The sequence below is a fragment of the Globicephala melas genome, chromosome 5 (genome assembly GCF_963455315.2).
Source record: "Globicephala melas chromosome 5, mGloMel1.2, whole genome shotgun sequence".
Taxonomy (NCBI): domain Eukaryota; kingdom Metazoa; phylum Chordata; class Mammalia; order Artiodactyla; family Delphinidae; genus Globicephala; species Globicephala melas.
In genome coordinates this window covers 119,441,776-119,463,351 of record NC_083318.1, presented here as the reverse complement: position 1 = coordinate 119,463,351, position 21,576 = coordinate 119,441,776, and the positions used below count along the sequence as shown (strand labels likewise).

Genomic DNA, 21,576 nt, shown 5'->3' with positions numbered 1-21,576 from the left:
GCTCCCTCCATGGTCTCAAGGCGGCCGCCAGCAGCAATGGAGGCTTCTGTGTTCCATCACAAGAGAGGGACCAGCTTCCTGCAGCTCACTCTACTCTCCACTCAACCTCCAGAAAGGACTCCCACGTCCATTCTGGGACCAGTCACTGCAAGGGGGATGGGAGTACACTGGTCCATCACTGCCTGCCCAGGGCCAGACTCAGAAAAGGATGTGCTTGGTAAATGCTACTGCATGAAGGAGGATGAATGTATTTTGTAGATTCAATCTAGCCTAAAAATGTCTATTTAACCACCCTAAAGCTGAGTCCTGGGGCTGCAGCAAGAGAACACAGCCAGGAAGAGTCCTTCCTAGAGCCATATCTGGCTCTTGAGAAAAGCCTAAACAGAGACTCCTTGGCATTCTCCTATCCCTGGGGCCCCTTTCTCTAGGGCTCAGGTCCTTCTACTGTCTACTGTCAACTGTACTGTTCTCCCCAACACTCACCCATCCTTGCCAAGTTCTCTGTGCCCCACAGTGACATGCACTCATGCCTTATGATCACAACAGCCCTCAATCAGCTGAGCTGAGCTAAGAGTTAGAGGGCAAAAAGCTGCTCTAATTCACACTAAGGTGTGAATGACTAACAAAACCTAAACTCTCCCCAAGGTATTTGAGATTTTACAAGAAGAAATTGAGGAACTCAAGCAAGACTGGCACTGGTGAAGATGACATTTAACTTGAGACCTAAAGGATGAGAAGGAAGAGCAGGAAGTGGGTGTTCCAGGTAGTGGACGTAACCAGTGCAAATACTCCAAGAGAAAGAAAAAACTTCCTGCTTAAGGAACAGGAAGTAGATCAGAGCCACTGGGGTATTGTGAGTGTTTGTGACCAAGTGACCAGGTGGAACAGGAATTTGTACGCCTGGTTCTTTTACAAACTCCCAGCATCCATTATTTGCTTGTGAAGCTCTTCCAGGAACAATACTTTTAAATGATAACAGTGCCATTTATTAAGTGCTTCCAACAGGCCAAACACTGTGCCAGGTGCTTCCTAAATTAGCAAAACCACTGATCATTCCAACAGCCCTGTAAGATGAGTCACTATTACTCCTCCCTTTAAAGGGAGAAAGTGAAGCCCAGAAACATTTAGTAACTTGTCCGAGGTTGCACAGCACCTGAAGAGTCAGAAGAAGGATTCGAATACGAGTCTGTCTGACATCCAAATCTGTAACTTACTCTGTGCTCTGAGCACAAAATGCAGGCAAGATGCAACAGTGTGAAAGTCTGTTTTCATGCAGGGAGGCCAGAAATCTCATATAATTCTAATAATTATTGTTATTGCTTTCTCAAGGGCGGGAACTTCAGATCTTGGTCCTAGGTTCCCTAGGACCTGAGCTCTGTGCCTTCCACACTCTGGCATTCAATCTGGGACATGGACAAAGGCCACGCCTCAGTTTCTTCATCTATAAAATAGGGATGCGGGGTATGTGGAGCTCCTGTGAGGCCTCAGCACATAATGGGTCCTCCACCTACCTGGGCTGCCAGTTCACAATTTGTAGTTCCGAGGTGGCTCTTTCATCCACCATCTTATCTGACCCTCACAGAAACCTTAATACCTCTAGACAGAATGGTATTATTCACTCCCATTTCACAGATGGGGAAAAGAGATCCATCCACATAACGGCGTTCCCTTCTAGAATACAGGCTGCCCACGGGCAGTACCTGTGTCCAGTCCCCAGGGCTAAAACTGACCAGAACATAGTAGGTACTCGGTAAATATGCGTTCTATGAATGAAGAATTAAAATCATCACTTCTTACTCTGATAACTATGCACTTCTCCCTTGTTCCTCCCTTCTAAGAGCTGGTGAATTTGTGCGAGAAACAGCGGGAGACAGAATAAAGAAGGAATTAGGGTTTGCAAATGTCCGCTATGAGTCAGGCAGTGCTTTTTAAATACTTTAAATCACGGCGCCCAGTGCCCTGTCCCATCATCCTCAATGTAGAGATGGGAAAACGGAGGCTTCCTCCAGAAAACCAGACCACAATGACCTGCCAAGATCCCCTCTCTCTCCTGGCTCCAGCCAGACCACTGGGGCACCTGCCAGCAACCCAGCAGCCTTTTTACCTCTGCCTCTCAGCAGGCTGCCAGCAGAAAGAACACCAGGAAACACGCTGATCCTTCCTCAGCCTCTCCAAGGCAGGCGACAAAAGACCGCTTTCAGCTGCCTGGGGACACCCCCCACCCCGAAACCCCTAGCTTGGGGCAGAGCCCTCACCCGGCCTGAGCAGCCCTGCCCCCTCTCCCTACACACGCCCATCAGCAAAGCGTGACTCAGCACTTCTCCTCCGGGGAGCGGGGAGCGCCACTCTTCAGCATATGTCCGCCCAGGTTACACACCCAGCCTCTGCTCCCCTGGGTCAGGACGCCCAGGAGCCCACCCCGCGCTGGCCCAGTGCTCCCCAGGCCTCCGCAGGGCTCGGGCTACGGGCTCCTCGGCCTCATTTCCGGCGGAGCCAGGCATCAGCGCGGCGGACAGCACCCTGGAGTCGAGTCACCGCTCCGAGCCCACACGGGTTCCTGACACAGGCTCCCACGCGCACTAGTCCCGCGGCACGCAATGCCCAGGGCCCCTCCCACCGAGGCACCCATCAGGGGACCTCTTGCTAAAAACCCACAAACACTTCTGCAGCCAGTCCAGCAGCCCCCAGGGAAGATGCAGACGGCCCCTTCACCCGGGAAGGTCTCCAGCACAAGTGTCCTCACCGCTGCACGCTGACACCCCGCGGCTAGCTCTCCCCATCCTCAGTGGAGGTTCCACTCCGCGGGCCCCCGGCTGCGGCCCGGGAGCTGTCCCCACCGCTCCCTGGGCAAGGTGGAGCAGAGGGACCCTTGGAAGTTACAGGCTTATAAGAGAGGGCCGCTGACCCTCTAGATCCCACCAGCCTCGTAGTGGCGGTTGGGCTTGGGCTGTAGGGCCAATTTAGGGGATTTCAAATGTAGGGCCTGTTTGGGGTGGCATGTCCCACTTTGGGGGAAAATTCTGACAGTTTAGGGCCAGCTGTTCCTGTCTTAGTTCAACTCGCCAGGAATAAAAGATGAACCCCAAACCAGACACCTTCTCCCACCCACTAAGGGGCCCTGCTTCTCGAGGTACAGGGAGGGGCCGAAGACCGCGTGCCTCTAGGGGAATCTGGCAATGGATTACCCCCACCCCCACCCCCGGGTCCCACTTCGTCTCCAGGGAGTGGGCAGCCTAGAAAATTCTGCGGGCTCTGGACAGGGCAAACCCAGTATTCTAAGCCACTAAATTTCCCCGGTATTTCTTCACCAGATTAGCCGCAGAGGTGGCCTTTTTAAAAATGAGGGCCAGGGCCGATTCAGGATGCCACCAGGCCTGGGGGCGGAAAGCTGCCTGCCGGAGGGCGGCGCGGAGGAAGGCGCTGCGCTCTCGGGCTGCTGGGCAGCGGAGGCCGGCGCCCTCGGGCTCCCTCCCTCCCGGACCCGGGGCGGGGTAGGGTAGGGTGGGGGGACACAACACACAGCGCGCGGTCCAAACCTTCGGAGGGCATTCGGTGCGACGGCATCCCCACGCCGCGGCCGGCCGGAGGGGGCCTCAGACAACACGTACGTTACCTTCAGTCACATAGCTGTGGTCCCGCAGGAAGCTGTGGTTAATTTTCCGCGTGTCCGTGTCCTCGCCCATTGAAGGCCGTGCCCGGTGCCCTGGGCATGCCCCGCCGCCGCACACCGTTGCAATCCGCAGAGGTCGCGCCGGGCGCGCGGGCCATGCCGCCGCAGCCTAGCAGGGGCGCGGGCCACCGGGGCCCCGGGGGGCGGGCATCGCGACCGGGGGCAGCCGGGGACGGGCGAGGGCGGCCGGGACGGGCGCCGCGGTCAGGCTTGAGCGCGGCGGGCGGGCGGCGGCCGCGGGTGGGGGCGGACCGGGGCCCGTGAGCGCATCCCGGCCGGCGGTGCGCGCTGCGTCGGTGCGCCCGGCGGCGGAGGCCTGGTGCTGGTGCGCCTGGCTACGGCGGCGGCGGCGGCGGCGGGAGGGGACGCGCGCGGCGCTGCGCCGACCGAGCCGAGGCCGAGCCAGGCTGCTAGGGCTGGGGCCGCCGCCGCCGCCGCCGCCGCCGCCACTCTCGCAGGCCCCTCCCTCGCGCCGCCCGCTCCTCCGCCCCCACGGCCCGCGCAGCCCGCCGCGCGCGCGGGCAGCCCGGCACCCTGCAGGTGCGGCGGCGCCCCGGCAAAGGCTGCGTCTCCGCGCTCCCGGCCTCGCGGGTGGGCACCTTTGGTCCCTGGGTCTGCCAGCGGGGGAGGGAGGAAGGAGATGGCCAGCTTGGGGGGCACACGGTCAGCTGAGCCTTTGAGGGTCACCTTGCGTGCCCAGGTATTCCAGTTGTGTATGGCCCATGAGTGGGGAGATTAGAAAAGGGGAGGACAGGTGGGCAGCCTCACAAGGCCGAGGGCCGCGGCGACCAGAAGAACAGGGAAGGGAGCGGGGCGCGGCTGAAGGCGAATCTGGAGAATGGGAGACTTCACAGCGGCGGAAGACCGGGGGTGGGGAGTAGGGACAAGAGCCCCCGTTCATTGGTAAAAGAGGGTAGGCAAACGCACTTCCAGGAACCTCCTAAGCGCAAAACTGGACCCGTGGGAAGAAGCTAGGGGACGGACTGGGGGGGGGGGCGGCGGGGGGAATCAGCACCCTACAAACAAGGCAAAACTCTGGATGAGATGGCTGGAGGTAGTAGGCCTCCTCCAGGCAGAGCGCCGAGATCTCTTCTCATGCTCACCTCTCTACTTACTGGTGAGATAAAGTGGAGAAAGTGCTGGGTACGCTCCAAAAACAGGCTGGGAAGTGCGGGTCCCTCCTCCCTCTGCCAGGCAGGAACCTACCCCCTCCCTTCCCTTAGTCATAAGTATACCCGCCACCCCCTCGCATCCTACACAGTGCTTCACATAGAGCAGGCGCTCAAAAGCTATTTGTTCCCTCTTTTGGCGAGTTGCCACCTCCTCCAAGCTGACCCCTTGCCTGCAGGGAGCCCAGCCCCCAGTGGGTGTGTCAGAGGTGTTGGGTATGGATCAACACCGCCCCCCCAGCACCCTCCCCCCTACACACACCAGCAGGCTTTCCTAGGTGCTCAGCAAAACCAGTTTGGAAAGGGAGAGTAGGAAAGGTTCAGACTGCCTCCAAGGGGTGCCAAAGCTGAAGGGGCCCTTGGCCTGAGATTGGGGGGTGGTTCAAGCCACAGGAGGGAGGTGCCACTGGTCTCTCTCACTCCTGCAATTCTGTGATGCTTTCCTCTCCTCAACTGGCTTTCTGGGGACTCCAGGCATCTCCCCAAACTGCAGTGGGGACAGGAGAGTCCAGAAGGGGCTGGGGTAGGAGGATAGGTTTGTGGGAGAGACTGGGGAAGGTGGAAGCCACCTGAGGTTTCTTGCTGGGAGGTGAGAGGGAGTTTCTGAAGCTAGATATGAGCTTTTATTCCATAGAAATGCCCAGAATGAACCTATAAGGAGGTGAAAGTTTCTCCCCCCCCACCCCCCGCCCCAGCACCCTGGAGGGCATAAGTGAAAAGGCAGGACCCAGGAAGGGCCTGGGGTTCTGCCAGCGCCACCACCTGGTTGCTGAGTGAGCCGGGACAGGTCCCGCACCTGTCCCCACCTCAGCTTTCTCACAAGGTCCACCTCATAGCACAGGTGTGCAGATCCAGTTCAAAGGCCAGGTAAACGCAAGGACCCTCAGGAGGTGAAAGAGGCTGACATCCAGTTCTCTATCACCCACCAGCCTGATCTGCTCAAGTGTCCCGCACCTAACAACAGAACTCAGCATCCCGCTCTCTGTCTGTTCCCCACTCACCTCTCTAGCCCATGTAGCAAGTGGCTGCAGCCTCAGATACTGGAAACCGGACAGTTTGGGTTCAAGTCCTCACAGTGAAGGGGCCCCAGGCAAGCACAACCTTGTCAGTTAAATGGACGTGATCACAGCCTGGTGTGCCTAGTTCACGCTTAGCAGGGGCCTGGCCTCATCGGTGCTCTGGAATGTTAGACATTATCATCATCATGCTGACCCTCGCCTCTCTGATCTTGGGGGGACCCCCTCACCCCCAGCCTCCCCATCTGGCAGTCCCGCTGAAATACCCACCCTGTCTTCCAGGATGCCTGGATCACAGTGAAAAGGGCCTTGCCCTGGCCGAACACAAGGATCCACCCCTTTCGTCAACCTGTAAGTCAGGCTGGGGACCCGGGAGTTGGTGGTCTTGAACCTTGCTGGGCCCCAAGGCTCAGCTTCAGCCCCTTGTACCCCCATGCAGTCTCCTCTGACTCCCTCAGGGCTCCTCTGGACCATCTCTTCCATTCTCCTGAAGCACCCCTACGTCAGAGCCAAGGCCCCTCCCTCAATCCCCTGCTCGTGCCCACCTCCACCCCACTCAAACTCACACCATCCACTGCCTCCTCTCCTATATCTTCAGGCATCCCTGCCCCTCGGCACATCCTGCTCCTCTGTTCTCCTGACCCCAACCTCTCTCTCTGTACGGCCTCCTCCCTTGTTTTTCATTAACGAAGACTATTTGTTGAGCATCTACTATGTGCAGGCCCATTTCCAGCACAGGGGTAATGAGAACAGAACAGACCAAACTCTCTGCTCCCATGAGGTTGACCTATTAGTGGGGCGAGGTCAACAAGACAATGTGAACGTGTAACATGGAGGTCACGATGAGTGAGAGGAGAAAGCAGGGTGCAGGGATGGAGATGGATGGAGGGGTCTATTTTATAAAGGGTGAGTGGAGAGGACCTCTCTGAGAAAGTGAAATTGTGTAACTACCACCTACCTCAGGAAAAGAGGCCACTGCCGTCTTCATAAGGCCTCCCTCATGACCCACCCTCTCCACCCCAAAGATAATCCCCATCTCGACTTCTAACACTATAATTTTGCTGGTGGGTGTCTTTGTGTAGGATCACAGAGTGTGAATGTTTTTCTCTCTGGTTTCTTCTGCTCAACATTATGTTTCTGAGTTTCACTCATTATTATATACATGCAGCTGTAGTTTATTCATTTTCCACTGTTCTATAGTATTCCATTGTACAGATACACTGCAATGTACCCTCCTTGTGATGGACACTTAGCTTGTTTTCAGTTGGAGGTTATGATGAATAAAGGTCTGCCTGGACTTACTTCCGTTGGGCGTATATGCTCGTTAGGAAATTGCCAGAGGTTGGGATCTGTGTATGTGGAGCTTTAGTAACTGATATCAAAGAATTTACCAAAGAGCTAATGTAAGAGAGTTCCTGTTGCTCCACAACCTTGTCAAACAAGATATTACCGTTGTTTGTGATCTTAGCTACTCACTACCTCCAGCACTGCACTAGGCATCCTCTCCAGAAACCGAGACTGGCCCTCGTCCTCCTTCCCACTCAGGTCGAGTCATCCTCGACCCCTCACCCTTAAGCCTTCACAGCCTGTCCATCTTTCAGTCCTGCTGACCTGCTCTCAGAGCTCTCAAACCCTCCCCCTTCTCATGCCGGCCTCACCACCCCACCAGCATTTAGGGGCTCACCCCTCCCTCATGTGGACTGAAAGCTGACCATTCACTTTCCTGCTTAAAATGTTTCAAGGCTCCCAGTTTCTACACGCTAAAGTCTAAATTCTAAGGTCTTTGTAATGTGGTCCCAAACTGCATCTCTAGCCAATTCCCTGTATGCTCGACCTGTTCCGCAATTTTCTGAACAAGGCTGGCCCTTTCAAGACTCTGTGCATTTGCACATGCTTGTCCCCTGCCTAGAATGCCATTCCCACATCCATTTGTCTCCATTTGGAATCAACCTAAATGTCATCATGAACAGTAACTCTAACAGCAGCTCCCATTCATCGAATGGCCACAGGGAGGTCTTCGTGCTGACCTCACATGTCCTGCTTCCCACCTCCTCCTGCATACTGGATAGATCTGCACTTCCTGTCCCCTCAAAAATTAGGCATAGTCATAAGAAGGTGTAGTGAAATGTAAAGAAAGTGACTGGTATCTCTTCTGAGTTAGAACTTTTAAAGCCTGAGTGCGGTTTGCCAGATTTTTTTTTTCCCTCCTGACTTAGGGTCTTGAAAAAGCAAATGTCAAGATAAAACCATGATCTTTATCTTGATGATGGCTTTACCTTTGAATGGTTACAAAGAACAGGGACCACATTAAATGGGTAGTGTGAGTGAGAAATAAACATGTGCTGTGCTTGGTCACCGAGATTTGTGGGTTATCTGCTACTGTAACATAACCTCACTTATCCCGACAGCTCCAACCCTGTACGCCAGCTGGTTGTAGTTAAACACTTTACAGGTGCTCTCTCATTTTGTCCTCAAAACATGAGGACTCTGTATCAGCCAGAATGGACTAGGTTGTATTGCAGCAATGCATGACCCTTGGAAATGCAGTGGCTTATAGTATCTATTTCTCACTCATGCCACATGCCCATCACAAGTTGGCTGCAGCTCTGATCATCGTCATCCTTACTCTGGGAGCCAGGCTGACCAAGCAGCCCTACATTTGGGCGTTGCTGGGGTCATGATAGAGGTGAACAAGAGATGAGTGTCATGAGCTCACTCTTACAACTTCATTGGCCCAAGTAAGTCACATAACCACGACTCATGAGTTCAAAGGGCAGGGAGGGACACTATAGGTCACATGACCACATGACCTCAATGGCACACGTAAGTACAATCCTCCCCCAAGGAGGGACTACAAATATTTTGCACTATAGCAGAATCTACAACAGTACTCATTTTATAAATGAACAAACAGGCGCCAAGTCACTTCCGAAGTCACCCACTAGTAAGTGGCCGAGCTGCGATTTACCCAGGTCTGTGTGAATCCAGATCTTGTACAGTCAGCCCATACTAGCTGGTACTAATGTAACTACCTCTCTGCCACCTTTCCCCTCTGTGACTGCCCAGGTCCCACAGGGAGTTCAAGGGGGTCTCTTGGTTCTTTTCGCCACTGGGAACTGTCTGGAGAGGTGGCCTGAAGCAGTACCCGGATGGATTTTTCTCCAGTGAAAGGCTAGACAAAAATCCAGCCACCCACCTTAGTCTAGGTCACAGTGCCTCTGGGTAGAGAATGTCTAAGAACGCTGAAATGTGCTAAGACCCATCAGAGAGCAATGTTACCAGGGAAGGACCCAGGGTTGTCATCTGGCCACACACTCAACGTTTAGTGATTTTCTGCCCCTGCAAAAGTAACACTCATGATAGAAAATGTGGAAAGAAAGGAAAATAGGAAGAGTGTTGTCCTGAATCCAAACATAATTACCAGAAACCTTTTGGAGTGTCTGATTCTGGGACCTTTCAAGAGAGAGTTTTGTTTTTACACAATCATGATCATACTTTATTTTTTGTATTGTATTTATTTTAATGAGATATAAATAAACAGAGACGAAAGTATATTATTACAATCCCCCACCTTTTGAATATCGATTCAAAGGAATCAGTATTAAGATTCTGACATCTGGGCTTCCCTGGTGGCGCAGTGGTTAAGAATCTGCCTGCCGATGCAGGAGACACGGGTCCAAGCCCTGGTCTGGGAAGATCCCACATGCCGCGGAGCAACTAAGCCCATGCGCCACAACTACTGAGCCTGTACTCTAGAGCCCGTGAGCTACAACTACTGAGCCCGTGCACCACAACTACTGAAGCCTGTGTGCCCTAGAGCCCATGTTCTGCAACAAGAGAAGCCACTGCAATGAGAAGTCCGCGCACCACAACAAAGAGTAGCCCCCGCTCGCCACAACTAGAGAAAGCCCGTGCAGAGCAACGAACACCCAATGCATCCAAAAAAAAAAAAAAAAAAAGATTCTGACATCTAATATGTTAGAATCTTTTAATGTAAGAAATAAAATCAGAGATATTGAAGCTCCTTTGCATCCCTTCCTAGTCTTAATCCTCCCATTCTCTTTCCAAATTCTGCCCCCAAATTTATGTTTTCTTCTCATCCATGCTCTGTTCTTTAACACATGTACATGCATTATATCATTTTATGTAATTTTAAAATTTATACAAACATTATCACATTGATTGCACCATATTGCAAATTGCTTTTTCTCTAAGCCTTATTTTTTCAGCTCTACCTAGTTTCTTTATTGATCTCGAATGCTAGGAGAAAACAAACAATGGTGTGCCGGAGCCTGCCCCAAGAACCTTCTTGCAGGAACGGATTGTGTGTTTCTCTTCCAGACTCTGTGTTCAGTGATGTCATGGTGGTAACTAGGAATCAGCCCTGGTGGGAGTTATTTACAGCCCGGAAATCAGCAAATGCTACAGATTCAGGCTTTTCCCCTTAGATAGTAGGTTGTTAAACATTCATGAGCAGTGACTGCAATTAACTTATTATTTCTCCCATCCTCTCCACCCACTTGGATGGATATCTAGGTTGTTTCCAACCTGTAGGAATTTCAAACAACAATACAGTGACATCATTTTACCTGGTTCCTCATAACAAGTATGGACACCTGGAGGCAGGATTATGGTATATGTATATATTTAACTTCGTACATGTTGCCACAGCAAGAAACAATTTACACTCCTACAACAGTGTATCGAATTTTGAGTAGCACTTGAAACTGAGTAAATGCACCTCAAGTTGGTGGGTGAGCTGATAGGTGATGGTTGTCTAATTTGCATTTCCTGATGACTAGTGAGGCTGAGAATCTCCATTTCCTCTTCTAAGAATTGCCCGATCCTCCCTTGCCCCTTTGGCTTTTTTCTTACTGATTTCCTGGAGCTTCTTATATAATTTTACTACCTATCCTCTGTCTTATCGTGTGTGTTGCAAACATTCTCTTCTAATTTGTTGCTTTTCTCTTAAATTTGTTTATGGTATTGTTTTCCTTCAGAAGTTGATTTTGATGTAGTGAAGTTTATCAATATTTTCTTTTAAGTATTTTGCCTTTTGTGTCCTCTTCAGTAAATACTTCTCTACCTGCTGAGTTATGAAGGTGAGCTATAGAATGTCTTTCTTTTATATTTACATTTAGCCCATCTATAGCATAATGTTCTGTTTGGAGTGAGGTAGGGATCTAATTATACACTTTTTTTCCACATGAAGTACCTAATATCCAAATCATTTATTGACTAATCCATCTTTCTCCCTCTGATTATAATGCCAGCTCTCGTCTATACCAAGTTCCTGTATATGTGTGGGTCTATTTCTGAACTCTCTATTCTATTCCACTGGTCTTTTTATCTGGCCTATGTGCCTTAGATATTATAGTTTTATAATAAGTCAGTATCAAGTAGATCAAGTGGTATAGTCTTTGTTTTTCTCAAAATTGTATTGACTATTTTTGGACCTTTGCTTTTCTATATAAATTTTCAGTTTATCAGATCCCATTAAAAAGCCCGTTGTCATTTTCATTGAAACAGCAAAGAATTTATAAATTTAACCAGGGGGAAATGATATTTTTCTAATGCAGAATTGTCCCATCCCTGGGCATGATCTATCTCTATATTTATTCAGATATTCTTTCATGTTCAATTGTGCTGTCATTTTCTTCCCAACAATAATAGCAAACATTTATATGTACCAATTACTGTTCTAAATGCTTATATTTAACTCAGAGGTACATATTATTGTCTCCCTTTACAAATGGGGAAACTGAGGCAGAGAGTGGTCAAGTACTTTACCCAAGCCAATTAGCAGTAGGGCTATAATGTAGAACCAGGCATTCTGAGTTGGAGGCTCTTCTCTGACCCGTGCTGCTATACTGCTTCCATACAGGGCTTGTACATCTGTTCTTAGATTTCATCTTAGGTACCCTATAGATTTTACTGCCTTTGTGAATGGAGTTTGCCTCTCTTATATGTTCTCAATTGTATTCCTGTTCAGGAGAAGTGCTATTGACTTTAGTGTGCTGTCTTGTACCCAGCAGTTATGTTGAACTGTTATATGATTTTAAATAATTTGAGAGATTACCTTGGATTTTCTATGTAGACAATCATGTCTGCAATTAAAGACAATTTGTGTCTTTTCTTGCCAATCTTTCCCCATTTTATGTCTGGCTCAGCTGGTTCCAGTATAAGGTAGAGTTGAATAGCAGTGGTGACAGATGGCATCTTTGTCTTTGGTCTAGCAATGCTTTTAAATTTCCACATGAAAAAATGTTTGCTGTTGGGTTTTGATAGGTGCCCTTTCTCACCCTTCCTAGTTTTCTGGGAGAGTTTATCAAGAATTACTGTCAAAATTTGTCTAATGTGGGCTTTTTTTGTTTGGCTAGTTGCTTTGTTTTGCTGTATCTATTGATATGATTATCTGGCTTTTTCCTTTTAATCTATTAATGGAGTGAGTTAAATTAATAGTTTATCTTTAAACCATTCTTGCATTCCCAGAGTGGACTCAACAGAGTCATAAAGTTTTCCTGACACGTAGCCATACTCATTCATTTACGCATTTTCTATGGCCACTTTCGCACCATAATTGCAGAGTTGTATAGTTGCAATGGAGGCCATAATGTCCACAAGCCTAAAATATTTACAATCTGTTTTTTTCAGAAAAGTCTGTTAACTTTTCCTAGAAATTTTATAGGTTTGGGCTTTCCGTTTTGGTCTATGGTTCATTTTGAATTAATTCTTGTGTATGATGCGAGATAAGTTTCATTTTTTTGAAGTATAGAAGTTCACTTTTACACACACACAATTGTTTTAGCACCAATTGTCTATTTATTCTCCACTGAACTACCTTTTTATTTTTGTTCGAAATCAGCTGTATCAGCTGCCGTAAATGTGTGGGTCTATTTCTGGGTTCTCTATTCTGTTCCATTGATCTATTTGTTTACCTTGACATAATACCACCAATACCAACATCAATTACTGAAACTTTATAATAAGTTCTTGAAATTAGATCGTATTAGTCCTCCAAATTTGTTCTTTTCTTTCAAAGTTGTTTTGACTATCTTAGATCCTTTGCATTTCCATATGAATCCTAGAATCAGTTTGTCAGTTAAAAAAAAAAGCCTACTGAGATTTAATTTGCACTGTGTTGAGTCTATAGATCAACTTGAGGAGCATTGACATGTTAACAATATTGAGTCTTCCAACCGGTAGAACACTTTCTCCTTATTTAGGTTTTCATTAATTTATCTCGTGTTTTATAATTTTCAGTGCATAGGTTTTTCACATGTGTTAGATTTATTTCTCCATACTTCATATTGTAAGTGATATCTTTAAAATTTAGACTCTGATTGATCTTATATCCTGCAAACTTGTTAAATGTATTATTAATTCTGGTAGTTTTTTGTAGATCTCATTGGATTTTTACATAGACAATCATGTCATCTGTGAATAAAGACAGTTTTACTTCCTTCTTTCTAATCTGAATGCCTTTTATTTCTCTTTCTTGCCTTATTGCACTGGCTCTAACCTCTAGTACAATGTTCAATAGTCATGGTACAAGTGGCTGTCCTTGCCTTGTCCTCTGTCTTGTGGGAAAGTATTCCATATTTAAGACCATTAAGTCTGTGGGTTTTTCAGAGATGTTCTTTATCAAATTAAGGAAGTTCACTTCTATTTGTAGTTTGTTGAGAGCTTTTTTTTTTTTTAATCAGGAATAGAGGTTGGGTACTGCCAAATGCTTTTTGTGTGTCTGTCTAGATGATTGTATAGTTTGGATTTTTTATTGTTAATATGATGAATTACATTGATCAATTTCCAAATGTTAAACCCAGCTGGCACGCCTGGGATAAACCCACTCAGTCATGATGTATTATCATTTTTCCCTGTTGTTGGATTAGATTTGTTAAGAATTTTCGTGTTGTATATATGTCCATGCCTCTCTCTCGCCCTGTCACAGCTCACCCTTCCCCCTATACACGAACAAACGTAAGGTAGATAGCTAGTGGGAAGCAGCCGCATGGCACAAGGATATCCGCTCGGTGCTTTGTGACCGCCTGGAGGGGTGTGATAGGGAGGGTGGGAGGGAGGGAGATGCAAGAGGGAAGAGATATGGGAACATATGTATATGTATAACTGATTCACTTTGTTATAAAGCAGAAGCTAACACACCATTGTAAAGCAATTATACCCCAATAAAGATGTTAAAAAAAAAAATTTTCGTGTTGATGTTCATGAGGGATATTGATATTGGTTTGTAGTTTTCTTTATTCAAAATGTCCTTGTCTGGTTTTGATACCAGGGTAATGCTGCTTCACAGAGTGATTTGGGAACTGTTCCCCCTTTTTCAATCTTTTGGAAGAGATTGTGTAGTATTGGCATTATTTACTCATTAAATATTTCATAGAAGTCATCAGTGACTGGGCCTGGAGTTTTCTTTGTGGAAAGGTTCTAAATTATCACTTCAATTTCTTTTAATACTTATAGGACTACTCAGGATATCTTCTTCTACAGTAAGCTTTGGTAGTTTGTCTGTCAATGAATTTATCCATTCTATCTAAGTCACTGAATTTATTAGCAAAAAGATGTTCATAATATTCCCTTATTATTCTTTTAATATCTGTAGGATCTGTAGTGATGTCACCCTCTCGTTCTGGCTACTGGTAATAGTGTCTTATCTCTTGTTGTCCTCATAAGTCTGGCAATAGGTTTATCAATTTTATTGATACAAAAGCTCAAAGAAACAGCTTTTGACCTCATGAATTTTCCCTATTATTTTTGTTCTATATTTTGTTAATTTCTCTTCTGATCCTTATGATTTCCTTTCTTCTTCTTACTTTGGGTTTAAGTTGCTCTTCTTTTACTAGTTTCTTAAGGTGGAGCCTAGGATAATTGGTTTGAGAACTTTCTTTTTTTCCAGTATAGTTGCTTAGTGCTATAAATTTCCCTCTAAGTATTATTTTAGTCACAGATTGTGACACATTGTGCTATATATGCCATAAACCACACACTCTGTTGTCATTATTTTTGTTTCAAGAGCCAATTATATTTTAAAGAGACTAAAATAATAAGGGAAAATATTATATATTTACTTGTGCAATTACCACATCTGATGGTAATGCTCTTCATTCCTTTGTGTAGATCCATATTTCATCTAGTATCACTTTCCTTCTGTTTGAAGGACAGCCTTTAACATATTATATTTAGGATCTGCTAGAGGTGAATTCTTTTAGTTTTCATAGGCCTGAGAAGACTTTATATTGTTTTTATTCTCTTTTTTTTTTTTTTTTTTTTTTTGTGGTACGTGGGCCTCTCACTGCTGTGGCCTCTCCCGTTGAGGAGCACAGGCTCCGGACGCACAGGCTCCGGACACACAGGCTCAGCAACCATGGCTCACGGGCCCAGCCACTCCGCGGCATGTGGGATCTTCCTGGACCAGGACACGAACTCGCATCCCCTGCATCGCCAGGCGGATGCCCAACCACTGCGCCACCAGGGAAGCCCTATTTTGCTTTTATTCTTGAAAGACTTTTTTTTTCTGGATATGGGCTCCAGGTTGACAGTACATATTTTTTCTTATTCAGTACTTTAGAGATGTTGCTCCACTGCTTTCTCACTTGCATTGTTTTCTACAAGAAATCTACTGTAATCCTTATCTGTGTTCCTCTGTATGTAACATGTTCTTCTCCCCCCACCCTCATCCTTTCCAGCTACTTTTAAGATTTTATCTTTATTATTGATTTTGAGCAATTTACTTATAATATGCCTTAGTGTGGGTTTTCTTCATTTTTGTTGTGCTTGGGTTCATTGACACTCTTGTATTTGTAAGTGTATAGTTTTCATCAAACTTGGAAAGTTTTTGGTCATTATTTCTTCAGATATTTTTCTATTCCTCCCTGTTCACTATTTCAGGGACTCCAATTGCACATATATTAAGCATCTTGAAGTTGTCTCACAGCTCACCAAGGCTCTGTCTCTCTTTTAAATTATTATTTTTGTTTTTTTATTCTCTATGTTTCTTTTTGGATAGTTTCTACTGCTGTCTTCAAGTTAACTAATCTGTTCTTCTGCAATGTCTACCCTGCTGTTAATCTCATCCGTTGTGTTTTGCATCTTAGACATTGTAGTTTTCATCTGCAATAGCTTGGTTTAGGATTTTTTATATCCTAAACCAAATATCTTTAATATCCAAACCTATATTTATTGTATGTTCCATCTTTCCTCTAACTTTTTGAACAAATGGAGTAGAGTTATAATAACTGGTTTGGCATCTTTGTCTGCTGATTCTAACATCTGTGTCAATTCTGGATCAGCTTCAACTTACTGACTTTTCTCCTCATTATGGGCTGTATTTTCCTGCTTCTTGGCATGGCTGGTAATTTTTACATTGTTTTCTGTCTTTTATTTTTTTAATTTTGAAAACAAGTTTTTTGAAATAGAGTTGATTTACAATGTTGTGTTAGTTTTAGGTGTACAGCAAAGTGATTCATATATATATATGTGTGTGTGTGTGTGTGTGTGTATTCTTTTTTAGATTCTTTTCCATTATAGGTAATTTTTTACTGAATGTCAGACATTGTGACTTTTACCGTGTGGGATGCTGTGTATGTTTGTATTTCTATAGCTATTCTTGAGCTATGTTCTGGCTTGTTTTTAACTCAGAAACAGTTTGATCCTTTCAAGTCTTACTTTGGTGATTTGCTAAGCACATTTGGACCAGTTCTCAATCTGGGACAAATTATTCTCCAAGACTTGCCTGAGTAGGCTGCCCAATGCCCTGTGAAATGTGAATTTTTCCAGCAGGCACTCTTCCCAAATCTGTGTGTGCTCGAAACACTGTTCCCTCTGGTCCTTTTGGGTGGTTCTCTCCCTGACTTTGGGCAATTTCCTCCCACGTATGGGCTGAACAATTCTGAGCTGAGTGCTCATGCTGGACCTCTCCATACCTCCAGAACTCTCTTTGTAGCTCTCTCCTCTACATTATTCTGCCCTGGGTACTCTAACTTCCTTGATTTCCCCAGAATCTCAGCTCAGTCTCCTCAGCTTGAGGATTTTACCAGACTCAGCTTGGACAATGTCTCCCTGACACATGGCCAGGAAACTCTCAAGGCATAAGCTGGAGCAATCATGGGCTCTCCTTGTGTGTTTTCATTTCTCAGTGATCACTGTCCTTTACTGCCTATTGTCCAGTCTCTTGAAAACCACTCTTTCCGATGTTTTGTCTTGTTTTTCAGTTGTTTGGGTGGGAAGGTAAATCTGGTCCCTGTTATTCTTTCTTGGCTGGAAACCCATCAGGTACATTTTAAGCTTTGAGTCATCCATCCACACTTGGCTCCAGAGAATGGGCAGGTACCTCCTCTTCCTCCCACTTAGCAGTGATAGGAGCCTCAGCACAGTCCCCTCCAGAGCAACACTCCTCATGACTTCCCGTCATTACCCACCATGCTACCCTGTCAGGAAGGGGTGGAAGAATCCTTGCAACCCGCTCTTAACATTTTTCTTTGAAAACCCGTTTCATCATCTGGTTCCCCACTTTGGTGTATTATATTTATTTTATCTGGATATCTCAGTGAGGATTAAAGAAGATGATATACATAGAGCCTGGTACATCACAGGTGCTCAGGGAGTATAGATTGCCCCTCATTTCTCTGATTCTGCCAGCCCACCACTCAAACAAGTAAGTCAAGCCTTGAGGGGATGGGGTGCTCAGAGCAACACCTCTCTGCAGTACCAGGTAAAGCAAGAGTCCCTCCCCCCATTTAAGCACCTGAATTAATCCCATCCACAGCTTTCAAACTTAATACCAAAGAGAAATGGACGGCATCCCGTTTTACCCCACAGACTGGATTCAAGCAAAATAAATGGGCACAGAACTAATCCCCACACACCAGGCCAGCCCTAGGGAAATTTGGAAACCAGGCAATTAAGCACGATGGAGCAGTTTGGCCTAGGAGGGAAATGACCTTGCCTACACATTACTCTCTGGTGATCAATAATTCACAGCACTGCCAGCCGAGTGTGCGGCCTCCACTCAGCCTCCCCTCTGACCAGACCTTGCGAGAGGGTACTGAAGGTCCCATGCTCATCCCCATGGCCCACCCAGGCCTGACGGTATCAGGGAAAAAGACTCCAAGTCTCCTGAGGGCAGGCTCCCAGGAGATCGGTGCAGCAGCCCAGAGCCAGACCCTCATCTGGGACACACGTTCATCTTTCAAGGGGAGGCTCCAGGACCCAGCCTTCCACAGTGAGACGGGGTTCTTCTTTCCCACTGGCAGTTCCAAGCCACCCTCTCATGACACTTCCTCCGTGAAGCCTTCATTGATTACTTCAATGCTTGAAGTCATTGCTGAGTCCTTACAGCATTTATTCACCATCCATTAATTTAATTAGAAATTATTGATCACCATTAAGTATCAGGCCTGCAATGGACATTGGAGCAGAGACCAATGACTAACACACATTCCTGACTTCAAGGTCTCAAGTAAACTCGAGGGACAGATTCATGGGGAACCAGATGGACAGATGGACGAGAGCCATCCAGATGATCACAGACCACATTAGCGTTTAAACCTCAAAAATGAGGATCATACTCCTCGCTTCTCCTGAGCGTAACATTCCTGGACACGGAGCATGAGGGAATCTACACATCTCAGGCCACGAAGAGAAGGTAAGATTGGGGAACCACTCACATGGCATGTACTGTGCAAATGCTCTAAATGCATTATTTCACTCCACCTCCAAAACCTCAATGGATAGGCACTATTAGTGTCTCCATTTCACAGATGGGAAAGTTGAGGCTTAAAGCAGTTGAGTAATCTCTGTCAGATCACTCACGAGCAGCAGATGGGAGGTGAAGCCCGGCAGCCTGGCTCTAGCACTGGGTTCCAACCTCTCCCCATGCTAAAAAACGGGCACCACCCCATCTAGAATTGCAGGCTTAGCCCCATCATTTCATACCCCCTGCTCTGCTTTACTTTTTATCTCTTTAGTAATTATCACTAACATAGCATATATTTTAACAACTTATCTTAGTGTTTTTTTCCCCCACTTCTCCCATTTCAACCTTGGAGAATGTCAGCTCCACGGTTGCAGGGACTTTTGCTTGTGTGTTCAGTGCTGTGTTCCCACCCACATACCATGCCCCATCCCCCCCACCCCCACCCCCACCTCCAGTGCCTGGCAGGAAGTAGAAGCTTATGCAGTACTTGTTGGGTGGATTAATGAACGAATGGTTGATTGGGGAAGCCTGTCAGCAACGCAGATGGCCAGCCCCTTTCCTTCCCTCCCACCACAGTGGCTCCCATAGGGAGTGGTGCAGGCTGCCCCACAAAGTTTTTGCCATGGGCCGATGGCGCCGGGCCGGCTCAGATGTCTTGGTGGGTCAAGCCACGGGCCATGCTGGGTGGCAGGACCATCCCAAGCATCCCTCAGGGAACCAGAGAGGCAAGTCCAATGGGGCTGTCAGAACCCAGGGGGCCTTGGAGAGCCAAGGCAGAGGCAACAGATTCATACAGGAGGGCAGCTGTGCCTGTCACGGAGCAGGGCTGGAGTTGGGGCATCTGTCACTGTGGCTGGGATCTACCTACTACCTTGCTGCAGAGCCTGAGAACTAGGGTCCTTGAGGGCCCAATGGTGCCAGGGATGATGGGAAGCGTTGGCCAGCACCCTCGGGTTGCAAGTGACAGAAAGGCGGTCCAAACTGGCTTAGCAAAAAGGGGACATGAATCCAAGCCTCAGAAAGCAGACCCAACCTGGGGGACACATGGCCCCTGGGGCGTGAACTTCATCGGACCTCATCCGCCTCTCCTCTCTGTTTCTCCAGGGGCTGGCCTCGTTCTCCGCCTGCTACAGGCGGACTTCTCTGGGTGTGGGGAGACCATGGCTAGCAGCAGCTCACATCTCACAGCATCTCTGCTAGAGCAGGAAAGCCGTCCCCACTCTCTGCACTCACAGACCCCAGCCTGGACACCTGCCCACTCCTGGACTAGTCCCTGAGGCCAGGGAGGTCCCATCTTTGGCCTGCCCAGGGTCATGGTGCTGAAGAATGAGACTGGTGCTGGGAAAGACGCCACGACAGCCTCCACCGTCCTCTGGTTCTAGCCGCAGCTGCGGTGGACCATTGGCCAGGCTCCGACTCGCCCGGCTGCCAGGTCCCCTCTAGCACTCTGGCGTCCTGCTGCGTCCTGCTCCCAGGCCTCACCGACACCCCTGGGTCTTGAGCCCATGCAACCTGGAGTGTGCGGAGTCAGTGCCACCTGGGCGCCCCTGACTTATTTGGAAGAAGAATCCCTGGAGAATTGCTGCTGCCCCTCTCCTTCAGGGATCAGTTCCAGAACCTTCCTTCCACGTCTCAGTGGACTGGAGCCCCCTTTCCCCACAGCAGGGAGCAAGCGATGAGCCCTGGGCTCCCCTCCCAGGTAGACTGCCTGCACCCACATGCTTTCCAGGCTCTGATTGCCAGGACCTCACGCTCAGCCACGTCACCGAGAGGGCCCAGTGCATTTGGGAGACTGAAACATGGACACAAGGAGCAAGACGGCCCCCCGCGGCCGGGAGGCCTGTGTGCAGGGCACGGGCCTCGGGTCTGGGACTGGATATCGGGGTCGGGATTCTGACCTGGGACCAGCATGAGAGGAGCACCGAGCGGTCGCTGAGGCTGGGGTGCTGCATGAGCCGCTCCCGCCCGGGGAGCCAGAGGGATGGCCACTCCCAGAACTGGAGGCTCTCACAGCTGTCCTTTCTGCCGTATGATGAGCACCTACTGTGTGCCAGGCATGGCGCTAGGTGCTTTGCTGGCAATAGACCAGGTGGGTGTCACGGGAGCCTCTTTGCAGTTGAGGAAGTGGAGCGTCCACACAGCCATGAGCTCCCCGGGCAGATTCAGGCTCTCCCTAGCCTCCTTCTCTTCCTCTGGTCCTTGTTCAAATATCCCCTTCTCAGACAGGCCTTCCTGGATGTGACGCCATTGCAAATGGCAGCTCCGTCACTCTCCGATTCCTTCCCTGCTCCATTTTTCTCACAGCACTTAGCATTATGTGATAATTTAGAAGAACATAGTTGACATAATATCATTTCCTTGTCTGATTATTCACTCTCCATCTGTGTCTCTAGAACATACACTTCACGAGCACAGGGCTTCCCAGCTAAAACAGTGCCAGACCATAGTAAGTGTGCAATCGTTTCTGAGGGGGTGACTGAATGAATGAAGGAACGGAGGTAGAGTTCGTTCTTCTCCTACTTCCCCACAGTCACCAGCGTCCAGGTGCCAAGTCCTGCACATTTGCTGCAATCCCCCCTCCAAGCAGAGACTGAAGGGGGCTCTGAGGCAGAGAGGATGCAGCCAGAGGAACTGGAGCTGGGCTGAGACCCCAGAAGGCACATCCTAGCTTCTTGGAGGCCGTGCTGTCCCGCCCTTCAGCCCAGCCGCCTCCAGGCCCCTGGGAAGTCCCTGTATTGGTGATAGGGGTGGGGTAGAGAGACAAGGGGGGCCTGCAGGGGTCTGTACAGGGTTAGGGCTCCCAGGGGCAGCTACCAGTGTACACAGTGAAGATGCATGTGTGTATGTACATATATGTGTATGTATGTACATATGTATGTATGTATGATGGGATAGAGCCCAGTTCTCCAGGACTGGGACCAGCACCTGCCATCTGAAAGATGGAATCCTGGAGCCACAGGACACACATGGGCCTGCAAAGAGCGTGTGAGTGTGGGAGAGACACAAACTGCA

At 48.2% G+C, this 21,576-nt stretch overlaps 1 protein-coding gene and 1 long non-coding RNA gene across 4 annotated transcripts in view; one reads left to right on the top strand and one right to left on the bottom strand.

Moving 5' to 3' along the window:
- The window catches only part of PPP2R2C (protein phosphatase 2 regulatory subunit Bgamma), a 136,744-nt gene extending 132,915 nt beyond the window's left edge, over positions 1 to 3,829 (bottom strand). Inside the window, exon 1 of one of the 3 annotated variants that reach the window (XM_030845119.2) lies at positions 3,614 to 3,829. In XM_030845119.2, the coding sequence (XP_030700979.1) occupies positions 3,614 to 3,683 (70 nt within the window). In that variant the 5' untranslated portion in view covers positions 3,684 to 3,829. Of the gene's footprint in view, positions 1 to 2,743; positions 2,796 to 3,536 lie in introns of those variants that run through there. The other 2 variants (XM_060299748.1, XM_060299747.1) reach the window with 2 other exon arrangements.
- Positions 3,508 to 21,576, top strand: part of LOC115846422 (uncharacterized) — a 32,739-nt gene continuing 14,670 nt past the window's right edge. Inside the window, exons 1-3 of the long non-coding RNA XR_004036884.2 lie at positions 3,508 to 3,604; positions 6,138 to 6,206; positions 18,321 to 18,513. This is a non-coding gene — a long non-coding RNA (uncharacterized lncRNA). The remainder of the gene's footprint in view (positions 3,605 to 6,137; positions 6,207 to 18,320; positions 18,514 to 21,576) is intronic.